Source organism: Equus asinus, chromosome 2, assembly GCF_041296235.1.
Source record: "Equus asinus isolate D_3611 breed Donkey chromosome 2, EquAss-T2T_v2, whole genome shotgun sequence".
In the NCBI taxonomy this organism is placed as follows: domain Eukaryota; kingdom Metazoa; phylum Chordata; class Mammalia; order Perissodactyla; family Equidae; genus Equus; species Equus asinus.
The window spans coordinates 114,868,111-114,885,923 of NC_091791.1; the positions used below are offsets into that span (position 1 = coordinate 114,868,111).

Sequence of the window (17,813 nt, forward strand, 5' to 3'; positions counted from 1 at the left end):
TGTTATTTTAGGAGACGATAAAAAAATTATATAAAATACTTTAAAGCAGCCGTAAACTAGTCCAAGGAAATAATTCTCTTAACATTCTTGGCTTTGACTTTATTAAGGAGATATCCGATTAACTTCCCCTAAAAAAAAAATCTGAGCAATTAAGAGAACTTCCACAGAGCACTGAAACTGTACTTAGAGTATAAAACCCAGAACTTCATAAGACTTAACAGCATTACCTTTTTGGCACTTTCAGGACCTGATTCATCAAAGCGAAATCTGACAATTCTGAAATCTTTACAGTAAATAATTAACTCTGTTGGATTAAATTTCAGTTTCTGGTTGGGGCCTAGTACTTTCTGCTTCCTCTTGTGGTCATTTACTAAAAAAGAAAAAAGAAAATGTGTAAAAATTCTTTCTTGGTACTCACTTTTTAGTACACTTTAATAAATTCTTACCAAAAATAATTGGAAGATTACCAGCCACTTGCACACACTGCTTCTCTGGAATCTTTCATATTTGTCTATAACTCCTAGAACTTTAGGGGATCCATTTTAACTTTGCTTCTGAAGATATTTTAAATGATTCTTTCCACAAAACCCAGCACCATCTACATACATTTAATGGTTAAAATTTTAATTAAAAAGAAGACAAATACTAGAAAATATAAAGCTAACCATTCTAAATCTCCATTTTAAAATAATTTCTTGACTCTCTTTCTTTCATTAATGTTCCTGGGACTCAAAAAAGGGGAAAAAACCTAGAGAAATAAAATTCCACCCCAAGATACTTCAGGCAATACCTCCAGAATAGAATGAGCTTTTACAGACCTAGTAAAGGATAATACATACCTGTGACTATCTGCTCAATACACGTTAAAGGGACATCATGTTCACCAAGAAGAAGGTTTCTGTAATGGAATTTCTGAAACAAAAAATAATGTTCCCGTTAATTCTTTTCCCAATAACCTCACCATAGTAATACGAGCCTTACTTTCAGATGTGACAAGAAACTCTGATGACTATCTCTGGAAAGAACAAAAGCTTTTGCCTGTGCAGCTATGACAATTCTAAGGATGTCGTATCTCAGAACATACTTTATTTGTCGTAAAGCAAGAGGAGAAGGAAATACGTGCTGTGTTCACGGACTTGCCACCTTTCTTCCCCACATTGTTAAAAATGAAATTAGGGGACTAGCCGTGTGGCCTAGTGGTAAAGTTTAGTGCGCTCTGCTTTGGCAGCCTGGGTTCACTTCCTGGCTACAGACCTACACCACTCATCAGCAGCCATGTTCTGGCAGTGACCCACATACAAAAGAGAGGAAGACTGGCACAGATGTTAGCTCAGGGCAAATCTTCCTTAAGTAAAAAGAAGACGATCAGCAATAGATTTTACCTCAGGGAAAATCTTCCTCAGGAAAAAAAAAAAGAAATTAGGTTAAACTGTATATTACAACATCATAATCATATCCTTATATATAATATTATCAATCACTGCATAGGCAAACATTTACATATCTAGTTCTGTTAAACTGTCACTAAAACAACAAAGGAAAAGGGGCTCAATTCCTAGGTCATCAGATTTTAATGGGTAAAATCATGGCCTGATTTCACAGTGGAGATTTTGGAGCAGAATATAATTGCTCTAAAGCAAAAGTCTACTAGAAATAAAAATATTTAGGCAAACTATAGCTCTTTCTTTTTTTTTTAACCTGTTAACACTTTATACTCATTTTCAAACTAAGGACAGAGTTGACCCTATTAACCTGCTGTCAGTAGGGCACTGGTTTATTTTTCCTATTTGTGGTATTAGGTTTAAGCTATTCCAGGTATATGTGTCTCACTTACAGTGAAGTCTTGAGCCAGAGAGCAAAATGAAGCTAAAAACAAAATGAAAAACCCAGCCAAATATGCTAGTGTTTCCACATCTGGGCATCTGTAAATGCCTTATATTTAGTCTACATGTACCTACAGAAGGCTGCAAGAAATAGACAAATATACAGTAAGTATTTTGGGAAATTAAGGAATGACTATATGAAATGTACTTACCATAGTTAGACGACATTTCAATCAAAAGTTAACAGTTAATATTCAAATATTTAATCAGAGAACAATTACTATTATAAAGAAAGACCTAGGAGGTAAAAGTGTATAACACTTTACAAATCAAAATAGAAAATAAGAACCGAGGAAAAGTTCAGGATTTTTAAGTTAATCAAATGAATGCCAGGACTTGTAAAAACCAAAATTATATGGAACTATTGTTTTCCACTAAGAACATAAAATAGCAAGAGGGTTATTAAAGAAAAACTTTATCAATATGTTCTCTATTCCAACTGTACTAGAAATTTGAAATTTGAAACTAAAATTTGATTTTTTTGGGAAAAAACTAATTGGTTAAAAATACTGTAAAATGTGTAGCATTTATAAGAGTATTTGGTAAATAATTAAGTTTTTCTCTTTATGATTGATAAAAAAGGCTATATTTGTTTTGACAAGCAGGTTAAAGGATTTGGAAGAAAGGAAACAATTACTCTCTTATTGAAAGGAAATAAGCAAAGATCACGGAAGGTAAACAAAGCCAGGTGACTTAATCTTACTAATTCTACCCCTCAAGTCCCAATATTCTCCTGAAACTTTATTTTGAATTTTATTGTAATACCTTCCAATGCTATATTAATCATTTCTTAATAATTTTATTATAATTTTTCCACACCTGTGCTTTATGTAATAATATGTAACACTTAGCACCAAAGCCTTGATATAATTAAACAGTGTACAAATAAAACTCACCTGTAATGGCATTGGGTCATCTGTAATAAAGGAAATTTTGAAGTTACTGCATACCAGCTTTCCCCACAAATCGTACTGACTTGTGTCCGTTGCAATGCATTTTCTCACAAAATTGACTTCATTTACAACAATTTCTCCTTTAAAAAAAGAAGAATATCATTGTGTGAGCTATGACTACACCACAAAATGTCAACAGTCACTGTGGGACCCGGAAGAACTATTTCATGATGATGATAGTAAGAAGGAACACTGAAGGCTTAGCAGGTACCAGGCACTGTGAGTTAACAGATCCTTATGAGGGTGACACTAACAGTGTGTTCTGCCCCGTTTGTAAGATACAGAAACTGAGACACAGAGAGCTTGCAGGTCTGAGATGGTTCAGCCGAAAAGGCTGAACCCGAGTCTGCACTCTTTACTACTATGCTCTACTGCCCCTCGTTATTTATTTATTGAAAGGCATCCTGGAGAAGAAATAAACTATACTCTCTCCTTCAAAGTATTACTTGACAGAATATTTGTGTTTTATTAACATGTGACTTGATCTCCCAAACCAATGTCTTTGATTCCTTTTGTAAGGGATGAGAAACAGAGTTCAGCCTTAACCTCAAAATTAATAATGCAATCTGTTTATTTTAAAATATATTCCATAAAGCCACACTGAGTTTCCCTCTGCACTCAAATTATAACTGAGATGGCAATAAAACTTTAAATATTGTTTTAGAGTTAAAAGTGAAGATTAAAGAAATTAATACAGGAAACAGTGTGCTTGGAAAAGAATAATTTTCTATAATTAACTGAAAGCTTGGTCATTATTAAACTTTACTTTCAAGATCTAAAACTCAACTAGACCCTGGGACATTTTTAAGCAATTAGTCTCCAGAGTCAATGGTAGAAAAGTTAGAGTCCTGATCTACTCTATCTACTTCTATCATTATAAAAACCTTTAACCTTTAGTGATGGATAGAACCTGTTTGTGGACAAGCCCAAAACACCTACCAATTCAAGAATGCAAGCACAGTCTCAAAACAATCCTCTCTCTTAACAAAAATGCTATAATAAATTTGAGTCGCAATAATAACTTTTATTCAAAATTCTTAAAAATAAACAAGACTAGTTTTAAGAACACTACCCTAATATTTACTTGAGGATTAAATTTAAATTTGCTTATTTCAAATTCTCACCTCAAACCACTTGAGTAATTTTCCACTCTGAAGAAAAGCCTCCTTCATGTGGCCTATGGGGCCTTGCACCTCATGCCCTCCACCACTGTCCTCCTCACCCCACTCTCCAGCCCCAGTACCCTTTTAATCCCTCGTAGGGACCATATACTGCTTCCATCCAGGGTCTTTGCACATATTGTTCCCATTTCCTGGAATATTCTTTCCTTCTCCCTTAACTTTCTCAGGAATGCCTTTTTTTTTTAAACCTCTCTGCCTAGATTAAACTCCTCAATCACAGCATCAAATACTTCTAAGTCCTAGTGTTTATTACAGGTACAATTTTATATGTATTTTTTAAAATTAATGCCTGTCTCACCCTCAGGATCATACGCTCCATGAGGGTAGAAGACGGACTGATTTTTGCTCAATGCTGAAATCCTAGTTCATAGAAGACTGCCTAGCACATGGTAGGTGCCTAATAATGAGTGCTGAATGTGTGAATGAATGAAATCTTCATTACTCCTGGTTCACCAGACAACTACCACCAACTGAACAGAGGCTGTTCCTGACAGAACAGAAACCAGTCATTTAACACGGCCAAGCAGCCAAGAGGGTTGGAAGGTAAGTGCTGCAGGGTGTAGGGTAAACTTAGGTCAAGTCAGAAAGGCACAGGACTGCCACTGCTTGCCCACTACGCGCACAGAGAGCTGTAAAGTCCACCAACAGGAGCTCCTCAACATTTGTCCTGTCCAATTCTTTAAACAACCCACAAGGTAAGAAAGACAGATGAGGGACCAAAGAGGTTAAATCACTTTCCTAAGATTTAAGAGATAAATTTGGAACATAAAACCAAGTGTTCTGATTTCAAATCCAAAACTTGCTTCTCTATACTTACATAAAATTAGACGTATTGTATTGAGATAAGCGAGCACCAAAGCTGAATGAAAGATTTGAAGTACTAGTCCTAACTGGATTCTAATGAGAAAAAAATTAAGACTGACAAAACATACATTGAAACTCATCAAATAATTCAAATACATAAAATTTGAATCTTCTATAATTCCTTGGACACAACGCTTACCAACTCCTATAACAGAATCTGGGCTCCTGAATATTCAACCCTCTCTCCGCACCAGGAAATCTTAGCTACCAATTATAAGAAGGCCCTTAACTTGAAACAGCTAAATGAATTATTCCCAATTCATATAGTTAGAGGACATATTCCTGTAATACTGACTTCTTTATATTAAAACTACTGGCTTACATCACTTCATGCTGTGCCACTTTTCTTAACTGGCCAACTCATCCAAACAAAGACTCTCAAAACAACACTACAAAAATGCATCCAGTTGTAACACTTATGATTTATACGTATTTCTTATGTATGTTATACTCAAAAGTTCACTTAAAAAAAACAACCACCATAGCACAGGACTTCAGGTTCCTGAGAAGGGGAGCAGAAGTGATAACAAAAGAAAGAGACGGGCTTGTGAGACAGGACATTATGGCCTCACTAGTCCCATCAGCCAATTTATGAGGTACACACTCAGGGACAGCCCTTCTCTAGCACCTGAGAACCTGATTCTCTTACTGATGGCACAAGTGTAACATGTCAAGCCCATGAATGCAGTGAGAACAAGACAAAGATAAATAGAGGAGAACGCATTTAATCGTTCCAGAGGTTGGCCAACCACAATTGGTGGGTCAAATCCAGTCCTCAATTTTTATAAATAAAATCTTATTGAAACACAGTGACACCCATTCGTTTGTGTACTGTCTGACTGCTTTCACGGGGCAAAGGAAGAGCTGAGTACTTGCAACAGAGACCTTAGGGCCCACAAAGTCTAAAACATATACTGTCTGGTACTTCACAGAAAGCTTGTCGACTTCTGTGCTAGGGATGGAAACTTAAGTGACAACTCTTAAAATTATGTGAAATAGGCTTAGAAGATGCATTTTAGGCTCTTTCTGTCAGAGGGCAGGTATTTTCAATCCATAATGGTTTGGTGCTCTCAGAGAGTTCCAGAGGCCCACTCAGCTGTGATGAGGACCGACAATGTTCCTCCTGGAATGCGTCTGTGAGAATCAAGTCAAAAGACTCCTTTCTTTTCCCCCCAGTGAGCTGCAGCACTCAGCAAAAGTGCTGCAAGCCCACTTCTAACTGTTCCACTACCCATGCTCCATCATAAAATAGCAAAACAAATCACAAATCTATGAATGAACTCTGTGCTTCATTGTTTTGATGTGCGAATTGCTAGAATTAGGATGGGAAAGATTAGGGCTAGTATGCCGCCCAGTTTGTTGGGGATGGAATGCAGGATGGCGTAAGTGAATAGGAAATATCATTCTGGCTTGATACGTGGGAGAGTGCTGAGAGGATTATCTGGGGTGTAATTGTCTGGGTCTCCTAGGAGCTCAGGCGAGAACAGGACTGGGGTGAGTAAAAATAGAATCAGGAGCAGGAATGCTAGGATGTCTTTAATTGTGTAGTAGGGATAGAATGGAATTTTTTCTATGTCACATGAGATTCCTGATGGGTTGCTGGATCCTGTTTCGTGGAGAAATAGTAATGTACAATTACCAGGGCTGTAATAATGAATGGTAGGATGAAGTGGAGGTGAAGAATCAGGTGAGGGTGGCTTTGTCTATGGAGAACCCACCTCAGATTCATTCGACGAGGTTGGTGCCAGTGTAAGGGATGGCCGATAGGAGGTTGGTGATGACTTTGCTCCTCAGAAGGATATTTGGCCTCATGGTAGGATGTAACCCATGAATGCAGTGGCTATTACTGTAAAGAGTAGAATGATTCCCATGTTTCATGTTTCTAGGAAGGTGTAGGAACCATAGTAAAGGCTTTGTCCTACGTGAATAAAAAGGCAGATGAAGAATATGGATGCTCCATTGGCGTGGAGATAGCAGATGATTCATCCGTAATTCACATCTCAGCAGATGTGGGTAACAGATGAGAAAGCAGTTATCATGTCTGATGTGTAATGTATAGCTAGGAATAGGCCTGTTAGGATTTGCAGAATTAAGCAGATTCCTAGGAGGGAGCCAATGTTTCATCACGATGAGATGTTTGATGGGGCTGGCAAATCGATGAAGGGGTGGTTGATAATTCTGATTAGTGGGTGGGATTTTCAGATGTTGGGATTTTCGGATGTTGGTCATTAGTGTTCCTGTAGTTGAAATACAACGATTTTTCATGTCATTGGTCGTGGTTAAATTCCATGTGGGAATAATCATGATATGTATTGTGTTTATTTTGAGTACCATCTCTGTGATTAGTTTTGCAGGTTTTTCTTCAAAACCTTCGCCTTTTTATGGGGATTTGGTGATAATTTTGAGTGGCGGAGTTGGCTGTGGTATTGTTAAAAATTTTGGGGGGTCCTTTTCTAATCTGTTGGTCTAGAGTAGAGCCTGACATATTAGCATGAATTCAGGTTTATCTTAATATATGTACAGATGGAGAGATACAGAAACAAAAAGAGATGTGTGTACACATGGGTTAATACAGATGTGTGTATTTTCTACTCTGCCCCTGAAAAGGCCTAAAAGCAATGACACTCCAGCAACAAAGCACATTCAGCATTCAGATCTTGGTATTTAAATACCATTCTGCAATAAAAGGAACCAGGGCTCCTTGGATAAATGGCTGATTACAGGGCTGGGGCAGAGGAAAGAGGAGATGAGTCCGGAGCCTCTGGCAGTTCCAGAATGCCAGGAAGTAAAGAAGAGGAAAAAAAAAAAAGAAAAAACAGAGAGAGAGAGGGAGAGAGGGGACATTTCAAAAGGATTTAAGAGCCAACATGAAAGAATTCATCAGTCCATCAGTAAAGATGGTGAAACTGTCACAGATTGAACAGACTAAGGAGACAGGATGGCTAAATGCAATATGGTATCCTGGATGGGATCCTGAACAGGTAACAGACATTAGTGGAAAAACTAGGGAAATGTAAACAAAAGTTAACACTATTGTTAATTTCTTAGTTCAGACAAATTTACCAAGGTTATATATGATACTAACAATAAGGGAAGCTGGGTGAAGAGTATATGTTAACTATCTATACTCTTTTATACAATGCTTTTATAAATCAAAGTTTGTTTAAAAATAAAACTACTTAAGAAAAAAGTCGACAAGATATACAAAATTAGCAACAACAAAAGTAAAATAGGGACTCTCTGGGCCGTGGTCTTTTAAGGAAAATTAAGTGTCATGCAACTTTCTCTTAAAGTGGAGAAGAGAAATGAGCCCTTGGGAGAGAAAGAAGAGAACTAGGGAAGAGAGAGAGGGGAGGAAGATAAGGAGGCTGTTTCTGGGGAGATGCTATCATTGGGTCTTATTATTCTAAGCATACAATTAAATAAGTGTCAAGTTAACCCGGCTTGAGTTTTATCTGGTAACACCAAATTTTGTTCACATAGAACCAGTCTGTAAAATATGTGGATCATGTAGCAAACTGTCGGCTCACAGAACAGTTTTCTGCTTATAATTCTATAAAAAAGAAGGAACACTGGGTAGAAGCTGTCATAAGCCACCACCATGTAGTTCAACACCATGAGCCAGAAAACCAGTTTAAAGATGGGAAAGAAAAAGAAGACACAAAGTGGCCTCTTCCTATAGAGGACAGATACATAAATAGAAGAGCACTGAGACTGCTCTTGCTACATTTTCAATTAGTGACCTGAAGAGGGAACTCATAACAAAAGCTTCAACCATGGAGTTTTCACTGAGACTCTCCTGCACTTTTAGGCAGTAGAGCCAGTGGTGCGTGAGATGGCTCACAGTGGCTCACAAGAACGACAGAGCTCATCTCTCCCAGCTCTGCGCTCAGTGCCGTCAAGTTGACAGCCTGCCATCAGTGTGATGGGAGGATTTTCACCACCAAGCACTTTCCACCACAGCACTGGTGGGAAGCCACAGGGAGGCCTCACGGAAGATAAAGAAAGTAGGAAATTAGCTTCAGTGTGAGGTGAGCAAAAAGCACCATAGAAAAAACTATCTAAATTAGAGATGAAGGGCCAAGAGTTTCTACTACAACCTGGGAAGTAATCAAGAAATCATCAAAGTTTTCTCAAGACCCTTCCATCTGTAAAGACAAATAAGAAAGGAAATATTAAAATTAGTAAATCTCCAAATGGTATACCTAGGAAAGTTTTTAATTCCCTGAGAACCAAAAAATTATGTCATATTATCTGTCATCCTACCTCAAACATTTAGGAAGTCAATATATGTTTGATAAATAAAAATAATTTTCCCATAAATTTTAACATGGAAAATAGTTTCAGACAAAGCCTCACTGTGCACAGTGGCTAATTAACCTAGGGAACACATATAGGCCAAAAGTATAACTCACTCCATGCCAGTACAAATAATGACTGACTGTCACAGGTCCCTGGGACTGAGGGGATTCCTGGCATGCGGGACTTTCAGCACTAAAACCAGACAGTCACGGGCAAACTGGGACCAGTTGCCACCTCAGCTGTAGACAAATTCAGGAATTAAAATGGCCTAAAAGTTATTAAGGGAAGTTGAAGCTATGTAGGAGACATTTGTGTTTACAAGATGCCTGATGCCATCACTGGTACTAACTGGGTCCAATTCCACAGATCACATGCGATACAAAAAAGCATATAATCCAGTGCCATGTCCAGTAAATGCCACCCATGATGGGGGCAGGAAGAAGGTTAGCAGTGCAGACCTCAGGAAGAGACTAAAAGGAAATCTTGAAGGCAGAGAGGGTTGAGCTAGAGAGAATGTGCGAAAACAACAGGAACAATGTCTTAAATAAGGAAAAGGCATCCGGGAAAGAACAAGGAAACAGCCTGACTGAAACAAATATCAATATTGGGAAACAGTGCAGAGGTCAGCAAGGTGGAGTGCTAGCAAACTGTAGAGGTTAAAGAACTCGGATTTTACTCTGTTTAAGTAGGATTTTATTTTCGGAGGCTCGTGAAGACTTTCCAAGCAGGAGCTGCAAGGCACAGATAGACTGAGAGTGAGCAGTGAGGAGGTGAGGAGCAGAACGCTGGCCTAAGGGACTGCAGCAGCAGCCTAAGGAGCGGACAGCTCCAAACACTCAGAAGGTTCTGGAGGAGGTACAAACCTAATGCTAAGACACTGCAGTCACTAACACTGTGCACGGTTCCAAGGGTGAGTTACAAGTCCTCTGGTCTTTCAAAAACAACATATCCATGAATTAAAATACTACCAAAAATCAGTCTACAATCATCTCTAAAGCCCAGCTACAAAAAGGTAACAAAAAACAAAACAAAACATAAAACACTCCAAAGAAAAAGTTTTTACCTTTAAGGGATTCACAACTCAATTGAGGAAGCAAGGCTCACAGAAAGTCAGAAAACAACAGTGCATACATGGTCCAAAGAGTAAACATGTAAGAAAAACAAACAAGACATCTATCCAACAATGGTTATTTTCATTTTCCAGATGGCTCACGGTCATATGCTTTTCTGATTATAAAAGACTCTGACAATCAGTGCATTCATTATCGATCTAATACCTAACCTCAATAATGGAAGGGCTGTTGGCATTGTAGATGGGAAGAGGGAAACAGCTGAGCAGACACACAGCCTTAGCATGGTGGCTGAGGCTTAGCAGGCAGTTAAGATTCAGAGTACAAGTCATTTCTTGACCTCCCTACCCCTACCCCAAGGTCTGATGACCTTCCTCTGAGCTCTCACAACCTCTGTTCTCCTCTACTGAAGCACCTCCTCAGTGAAGGAAACTGTCTAAAGGGAGGACCCTATCTTTCAGCTTTTTACTCATCTACCAAGCAGCATGCAACATGCCTTCGATATCTGCTAAAGAATTAGCTCATTATTGTCAGCCACAGCATTTCAACTCATTCTCCCTCCCATCTCACAATACCTTAAAAAGACCTTGCCCCAGAGTTAGAAGAGAGAAAAGGCCATTGAGCCCAACTCACTGCACATCTCACATCCTCAAGACAAGGCTGCTGGCATTCCACCAGCCGCTGCTTCAGCACAGCCAGCGATAGGAAGCCCACTGCCTCCCAACACATTCCATTTTCTCGCAGCTAAAATTGTCTGAAAGTTCCTCCTCAGGCTGGGTCAAAATCTGTCACTGCTATGGAAAGGGCGGAGCCAAGGACAGAACTCCCTTTACCACACTAGAGAACTCCCCCTACGCTGACATCCAATCCACCCTGTATCCAGTTCCAAAGCATAAATCTGCACCTCAGTGTCACCGGTACAGTGAGGCAGGCCCTGCTGCTTAGTGGTAAAGGCACAGCCTGGGAATCAAGCTCAGAATTCTGGCTCTGCCCTTAGCAGCTGTGCAACACTGGGCAAGTCACTTAACCTTGGCAACTATAGCTTCTCATCTGCCAAATAAAGATAAAATTGGGACCCACCTGATAGGGTTGTTATGAAGAATGACCCGTAAGCTATATATTAGTTAAGGATCTCACTTGAAAGTGTCAGAACCACATCTGGAGCTAGCTTAGCAAAAAGAATTCTGTGGCTTTTGTGTTAGTTGGACTTCAAGGAAAACGGAACCCAGGAACTTGAACGCCATCAGAACTCTTCATTGGTGTTTTGCCTCTGCATCTTTCAAAGTGTGACTTCACTCTTTTGGACAGGTTTTCTGGAACTATGGCCACTGGCAGGATTACAAAAAAGGATCTCTTCCCTTAACACCAACCTGAAAATATCCAGAGGCAGACCTGTGCTCGTGCTTGCAGCCAGGAGGTGGGTTACTATCCTTGCTGGCCGCACTAGAACCCAAGGCCGGATGGAGATGGGGAAGACCAATTTGTCAAAAGAGGGAGTGAACATTTTCAGAAGACAGCAGAACGACTTCCAGGCAGACAAAATAACTGATGTTCTCTGTGTGAGTGCTCATTAAATTGTACCTATAATATTATAATAATCTCATCAAGTAGCTTCCAGTTTATATTCCACAAACCAGGTATACTACAAAAATAATTCAGGAAACCAACAGTAAAAGGTTCTCAACCCACTATTTTCTAACTTAACTTTTTTAAAGCTGCAGCTACTATCATCATTTAACAAAAGAACATTCTATACCAATGAAGTTGGAAGGACATAATCTCAGAATAAAGGACACTCCTTTAAATCAAATCTATTTAGCTTTATGAAAAAAGATGCATTTTTCTTAATTTTCTCAATTTGACCAAGGACTGGTAAAAACTTCATCCAGGTCTGATGCCAGCCAGGCCCTGGCTGCAATTTGGGAACCACAGGTCCAGGTCACAATCTTCTACCTTGTCTACAGGCAGGCCTTGCTGCGATCCAGGCACACTACTCCTCCAGCACTTTCCACATCTTGCACAGAGCCAGGCATCCAGTAGATACTGACATGCTCACTGAACTGATCCACCAGTCCAGCAGCTATCAAAAAAGACATGAGCATAGCCTGGCAGTACTTGCTCTCAACAAGTACATGCTGGAACATACACACACACACACACACACACACACACATACACAGACATTTTAAAATTCATACTGTCCTTATTTTCAAAAGGATTAGGGTAATTTTACACATATGCAACACAATCATTAAAAGAATGAGATTTATGTAATGATGGGAAGTTGACGAGAAAGCCTAGGAAGAGGCTAGCTACTTTTGAGAGGGTACTATATTTCACTTCCAGACTCACATATAATTTTCTTGAGAAGTGTGGCTCTAGGAGAGAGCAGAGATGCATGGCATAAAATCAGTCTTCCTCTTACTACTAAATCTGAGAGTTGGTCTGTGCGTATGCACGGCTATGGTAGCAATTTAAGCAGGTAGTCTGAAGGGTCCTTGCATTCAGTCATTCACTCAATCAACATCTCAATGCACTATCTTAGACATAAGAGCCACAAAGTTGAATCAGGTACAATCTCCATCTCAAGGAATTTCATGAACCATGGAAATTGAAAATTACTAACATAAACCACAATCTAAATTAAATTACTAGTCAGTTTCTTCTGTTGTCTTTGTTTAATAAAAGATGAAGATCATTTTAAACTTAGCCTTGTTAAATTCCAACAGAGCACTGGGTAACTGTAAACAAGTAAACAATTTTGCATTCTAATTTTCACCTGCTTATTGGACTAAAAGTTCAAATCTTGGGCAACTTAAGTAGGATACCCTAGAACCCAAGGTGTTATATGGCAAAGCATAACATGCAAGGATCTAGCTCTGAACAATTACTTGTTGTTCTGTGTGCCTGTGTAAAGCCACAGGTGACCTGGCTAAGTCTTCTCCTACTTTCTCACTGTATTGAAGGCCAGAACCATATTATTAAGCCTTCTTAAGGAAAGCCCTAGCCTAGCCCAGGTCTTTACATCATCAATGCTTCAGTTACATTCCACTTGTCTTCCAGATTTCATGGGTAGAGTAGTAGACCGCAGGCCAAAGAAGAAGCTACAGAGGTTCCAGCAGTAGTCAGAGATGCGACAAGAGAGGTGAAGCAGGAAATGGAGGCTATCACATAAAGAAACCAGGAAGAGTGTGAGAAAGCCAGGATAAGAAGGTAAGAACAGAAAGGGTCAGGAAGGAAGGCAAAAGACACACTAATTTAGGATTGCTTAAATATTCTCTAAGGAATAGGGTAGGGGCAAATAGAACGCTGGGTGCCAGAGCCATATGTGTGCAAATACAGAGCCGATGCAAGAAGATTAAGGCCGATTAGAAGATCCAGATTTAGTTGTGATTTCCAGGTCAAGTCAACCACTTACAGTCAGGAAATGGGTTTACATCTTCCCCAGAAAACTCTGACTTTTTAGTAGAAAGGTAAGTTTTTAGTTAATTCTACAGAACAGATAATCCTTCATTGTAAAGTTCTTCAAGCTTACTGACATTTAGTAACACTTTTCATAAGCATACTTTAAATACCAAAGTTAAGTTAAAAAACTCTAGCATTACCTTTTGTAGCAAAAACCATGTTGTTTATTAGTGTCAAATCATAATGTCAGAAGCGGGGAATCAAAGCCTAAGAACGGGGCCTGTTCAGACAAAGTAAAGGAGCCACAGTTCAAGAGCTCACGGGCATTCACTTAGGAGGAGAACTCTTTCCCAAAGCTGACTTTTCAATGCCTGGAGTGACTAACACTAACAGCACACACACTGGGAGCAAAGGTTACTTATTAATGCTATTGTTCACTCTGAGGAAAAGTACAAAGGATTATTTAGCACACACAGTTTGGCTAAAAAGCATTAAAAAAATCAAGAGAAAACATTTATAACTAACTCCTATAATAAAGTTCAAAACAACTTTTAAGACTTGGCATCTATAATATGGAACCACAGATCGATGTTTTTAATATGTTTGTTCCTACTCAATATTTAAAAATTTAAAGCACAAAATTTAAAGTTTCTACATTTGTTCAATTACTACCCATAAAGTTCTATCATTTTAGTAGATTAAGCATTAAGTAATGACTGAGATTTTTAGATATTGATAGTGGCCATACAAACTGGCATCTGATTATATTTCAGGTTAAAACAGGCTTTCCTAAGAATCTGGCTACTTCCCCCAAAAAACATAGTAAAAAACTCTTTTCCTAATTATTAGACAGTTGTTATACAATTCAAAATATCAATCAAATAATACTTTATATGTTTTAAAATTAAACTCCTATCTACCACCAATCCCTGCCTCTACGTCCAAGGTCCTCTGAGATAATTATGTTCTAAATTAGCGCTTCTCCACTGGGAGGAAATTTTGCCCCAGAGGCAAAAAAAAAAGTTTTGGCAAAATCTGGAGACATTTCCGTCACAACCAGGAGATGGAGAAGGGGGTACTACTGGCATCTAGTGAGCAGAGGTCAGGGATGCTGCTAAACATCCTACAATGCACAGGACAGCCCCTACAACAAAGAATTATCTGGTCCAAAATGTCAACAGTGCCTCTGCTGGGAGCCTCCATTCTGAACTGAAACAAGTAAATTTGCAAACACAGCTGACACCTTCAAAAAACAACTGCCAAGTAAGTAATCCAAAGTTCACTAAGCTTTGTTATTGGTATAAAGACCCAGACACAATAAAAGTTGCTTTTCATACTACCAAAATAATGGTTTGACTATTAATCACTAATGCATGAAGTTGCAGACGGACATCAAGGGCAGAGTACTTTCACTACCTAAGCAATTAATCATTGCTTTAAAAAAGAACATTTCAGAAGACTAAAAAGGAAATGAGGTAGTGATATTCTTGACAGTTTTCTATGATGCTTAAATTTTCAAGGACAAACACCAATTCATCATTACTTTTTAATGCTGTTTAGTTCTAAACAACTTTTTCTTTTGCCCCCTCAGTCGTTACATTTTTTGCTAACGTTTAAAGTAAATAGAGGAGAAAAGTTAACCACATGGTACTAGTCGGCAGAATAACCTGCGACCAAAACACATTACTAAACTATCTGTTAGAACTCTGTTTACCTGGCAAAAGGACTGGCTCCAGTTTTTTAATCTTCGGTTCCGAATTAATCTTATCGTCAGTCTGAAATATATTAGCAAAATAAATCAAAATTAAAACTTTTTCCCTCTCGTGAGATACTAAAGCAAATTTTGTTTTCTAAATGATGATATACGTGACAGACACGGATTCTGTACCCCCCACCTTAAATTCTTTCACATATTTACCGAGGTCTTTTAAGATCTGCTCATTATCGACTTGGGAGTCTGACAACAAAAATATTATAACTACCTATGCCGCTTCCAGGTGTTCAGATTTATGGCAGATAAGTAGCCTCTCCTACCAGGTGCCCACAAGCGAAGTGATCATGCTGGCGGTCACAGTGGGGAGCGAAGAGCTAAGGGAATCCAGCTCCGAACGCTACTTTGGGTCTCATCACACCGAAAAACTAAGGACCACAGGTCTCCAGGCAGAGAATGGCTGCGGCAGTCTTACAACTTTCTACCGAGTCAGTGGGGGCTCCCAAGAAGGTGCGTCTCCTCGCGCCGGGGCTCCGGCAACCGCAGGCTGGGGACAGGGAGACGGGGTAGCTTCCCGGGGTTCCCTTGCTCCCGGGGGCCGGCCCGGCGGCTCCCCGGAAGCGCCAAGGAGAGGGGCGCTCGCGGGGAGGGGGTTGTTTACCTGGGGCGGCGGCAAGAGGTAGGACCTGAACGTGGGTCTGGGTGGCTTGAGGGAGAACATGGTGCCGCCGCCTTTTCGCGTCGGTCGGGTCGCAGCCCAGGACCCACCGCAGGCTAGCGGCAGCGCTGACACCTCCCGACGCCCGCGGGCTCAGAGCTCTCCGTGAGGCCGCCCAGGCCCCGTCTGCGGCCAGCCGGGCCGGGCGGACTGACAGGCGGGGACACGGCGCAGCGCCCGCCCGAGCGGGGAGGAGCCGGGGCCGAGTCGGGCCGACCCGGGCGCCGGGGGCCATCCCCGGAAGGGGCCCAGTGCCCCGCCCCGACAGACGGCGTGCGCAGGAGCGGCGGCCGGCCGCTCGGCTGCGCTGGCGCCGCAAAGCCAAGCTTGCGCCGGGCGCCCGCAGCCGGGACCTCAGCGAGGGCGCCGGAGGGAGCGGAGCCCGGTAGCCATCTTGAGAGCGCGGCCTTGGGAGGGTGCTCCTACGGCGGCCAGCAGGGTTCACGGCGCCGCAGGGACCTACGGCGGCCCGCGGGGGTCAGGGCATCCCGCGGGGACCCCTGTGGCGCTGGGCCCTGTCTGTCAGACTGCCGCGCAGTCCTTCTCTCGCTGGGACAGCTCCCTTGACTGCTGGTCGTTAGGCACCCAGCTCGCGCATCATTGCTTTCTTAAGAAGTCAGGAGGAGCCCGGAGCGGGGACATGGGGACCCGGGTGCCCCGGAGTCATCCAGTCGCACTGCGCCCAATGTGTGAGGGACCGCCACCTGTAAAGTGGACCAATGCAGCCAACAGTGACCAGGAAGAAACGTTTCGCGCGGTCTGTCCCGCGTGTGATAAAGCCCCCTTGAAGGTCCCACACTTGAGAAAGATTTTCTTCCGTCACCCCGTCTCTTGTCTTTGCGCAAAGCTTTGAGACAGGGATGTCCTACCAGTTGAGCTGACTGCTGATTTACATGGGACTTGCATGCGCTGTGGGGACTGTTGACGGATGACATTGACAGGCAATCCAGACTCCTCAATTTAGTTTATAACTTCTACCCTCCTTATTAAAATTTAATGTGGAAAAAGATATTAAGCAAGTTATTTTCCTTTCTTTTCTTGCACATCCTCATATGTAAAGATACCAGTGAGCAGATGAATAACCCAAAGCCCAGCAAGAGTAAGGCCTTGTTGGTGTGGAGAGTTCTTCAATAGCCCGTGCACCGAATAATCTGCCCATTAATTGTAAAGAACAGACGAAATTCAGCATATCAAGTGCAGGGCACTTCAGAACTCAACATATTTCTGAATTGGAGCAGCCTTTGGTGGAAGGGGATTAGTGATGTTACATTTTGGTGAATCTATTAGTTGCGACTAGATCTTTCTTATGCTTTGAAGAATAAAACCCTAATCCAGTGTTTTATAATTAATGTCCCAAGAAAGCTCCAAGGTGGCCATACAAACCATGATCATACTGGCAAGTGTCGCTAATGGGAACACCAAAAACTTTAAAGATTCAAAAGATTGCTTTTTTCTCTGAAAACAGTTTATCCTGGATTCAGAACCCTACTAACCTTTGTGGTTAATTTGTTTGAATAACACATGATTCTATTTTGCTCAGAAACCACAACTGTACTTTTAAAATCTTAAGTCCATTGGGTTATAGGTATTAAAAACACCTGTTGTGCACATACATTTTAAAACTTTTATGAATAGCCTGTGATTTCTGTACATTAAATGGATTTTTAAAAACTCATAGAGGGGCCGGCCCGGTGGCGCAGCAGTTAAGTTCCCACGTTCCTCTTCT

At 40.8% G+C, this 17,813-nt stretch overlaps 1 protein-coding gene across 2 annotated transcripts in view; it reads right to left on the bottom strand.

Annotated features, from left to right (window-relative positions):
- Positions 1-16,505, bottom strand: part of MTMR10 (myotubularin related protein 10) — a 48,866-nt gene extending 32,361 nt beyond the window's left edge. The window contains exons 1-5 of one of the 2 annotated variants that reach the window (XM_014845476.3): positions 16,031-16,505; positions 15,373-15,433; positions 2,780-2,916; positions 840-912; positions 228-370 (exon numbers count right to left, since the gene is read on the bottom strand). In XM_014845476.3, coding sequence (XP_014700962.2) covers positions 228-370; positions 840-912; positions 2,780-2,916; positions 15,373-15,433; positions 16,031-16,090 — 474 coding nt within the window. In that variant the 5' untranslated portion in view covers positions 16,091-16,505. Of the gene's footprint in view, positions 1-227; positions 371-839; positions 913-2,779; positions 2,917-10,886; positions 10,911-15,372; positions 15,434-16,030 lie in introns of those variants that run through there. The other variant, XM_070496788.1, reaches the window with a different exon arrangement.
- Between the last annotated feature and the right edge of the window lie 1,308 nt (positions 16,506-17,813).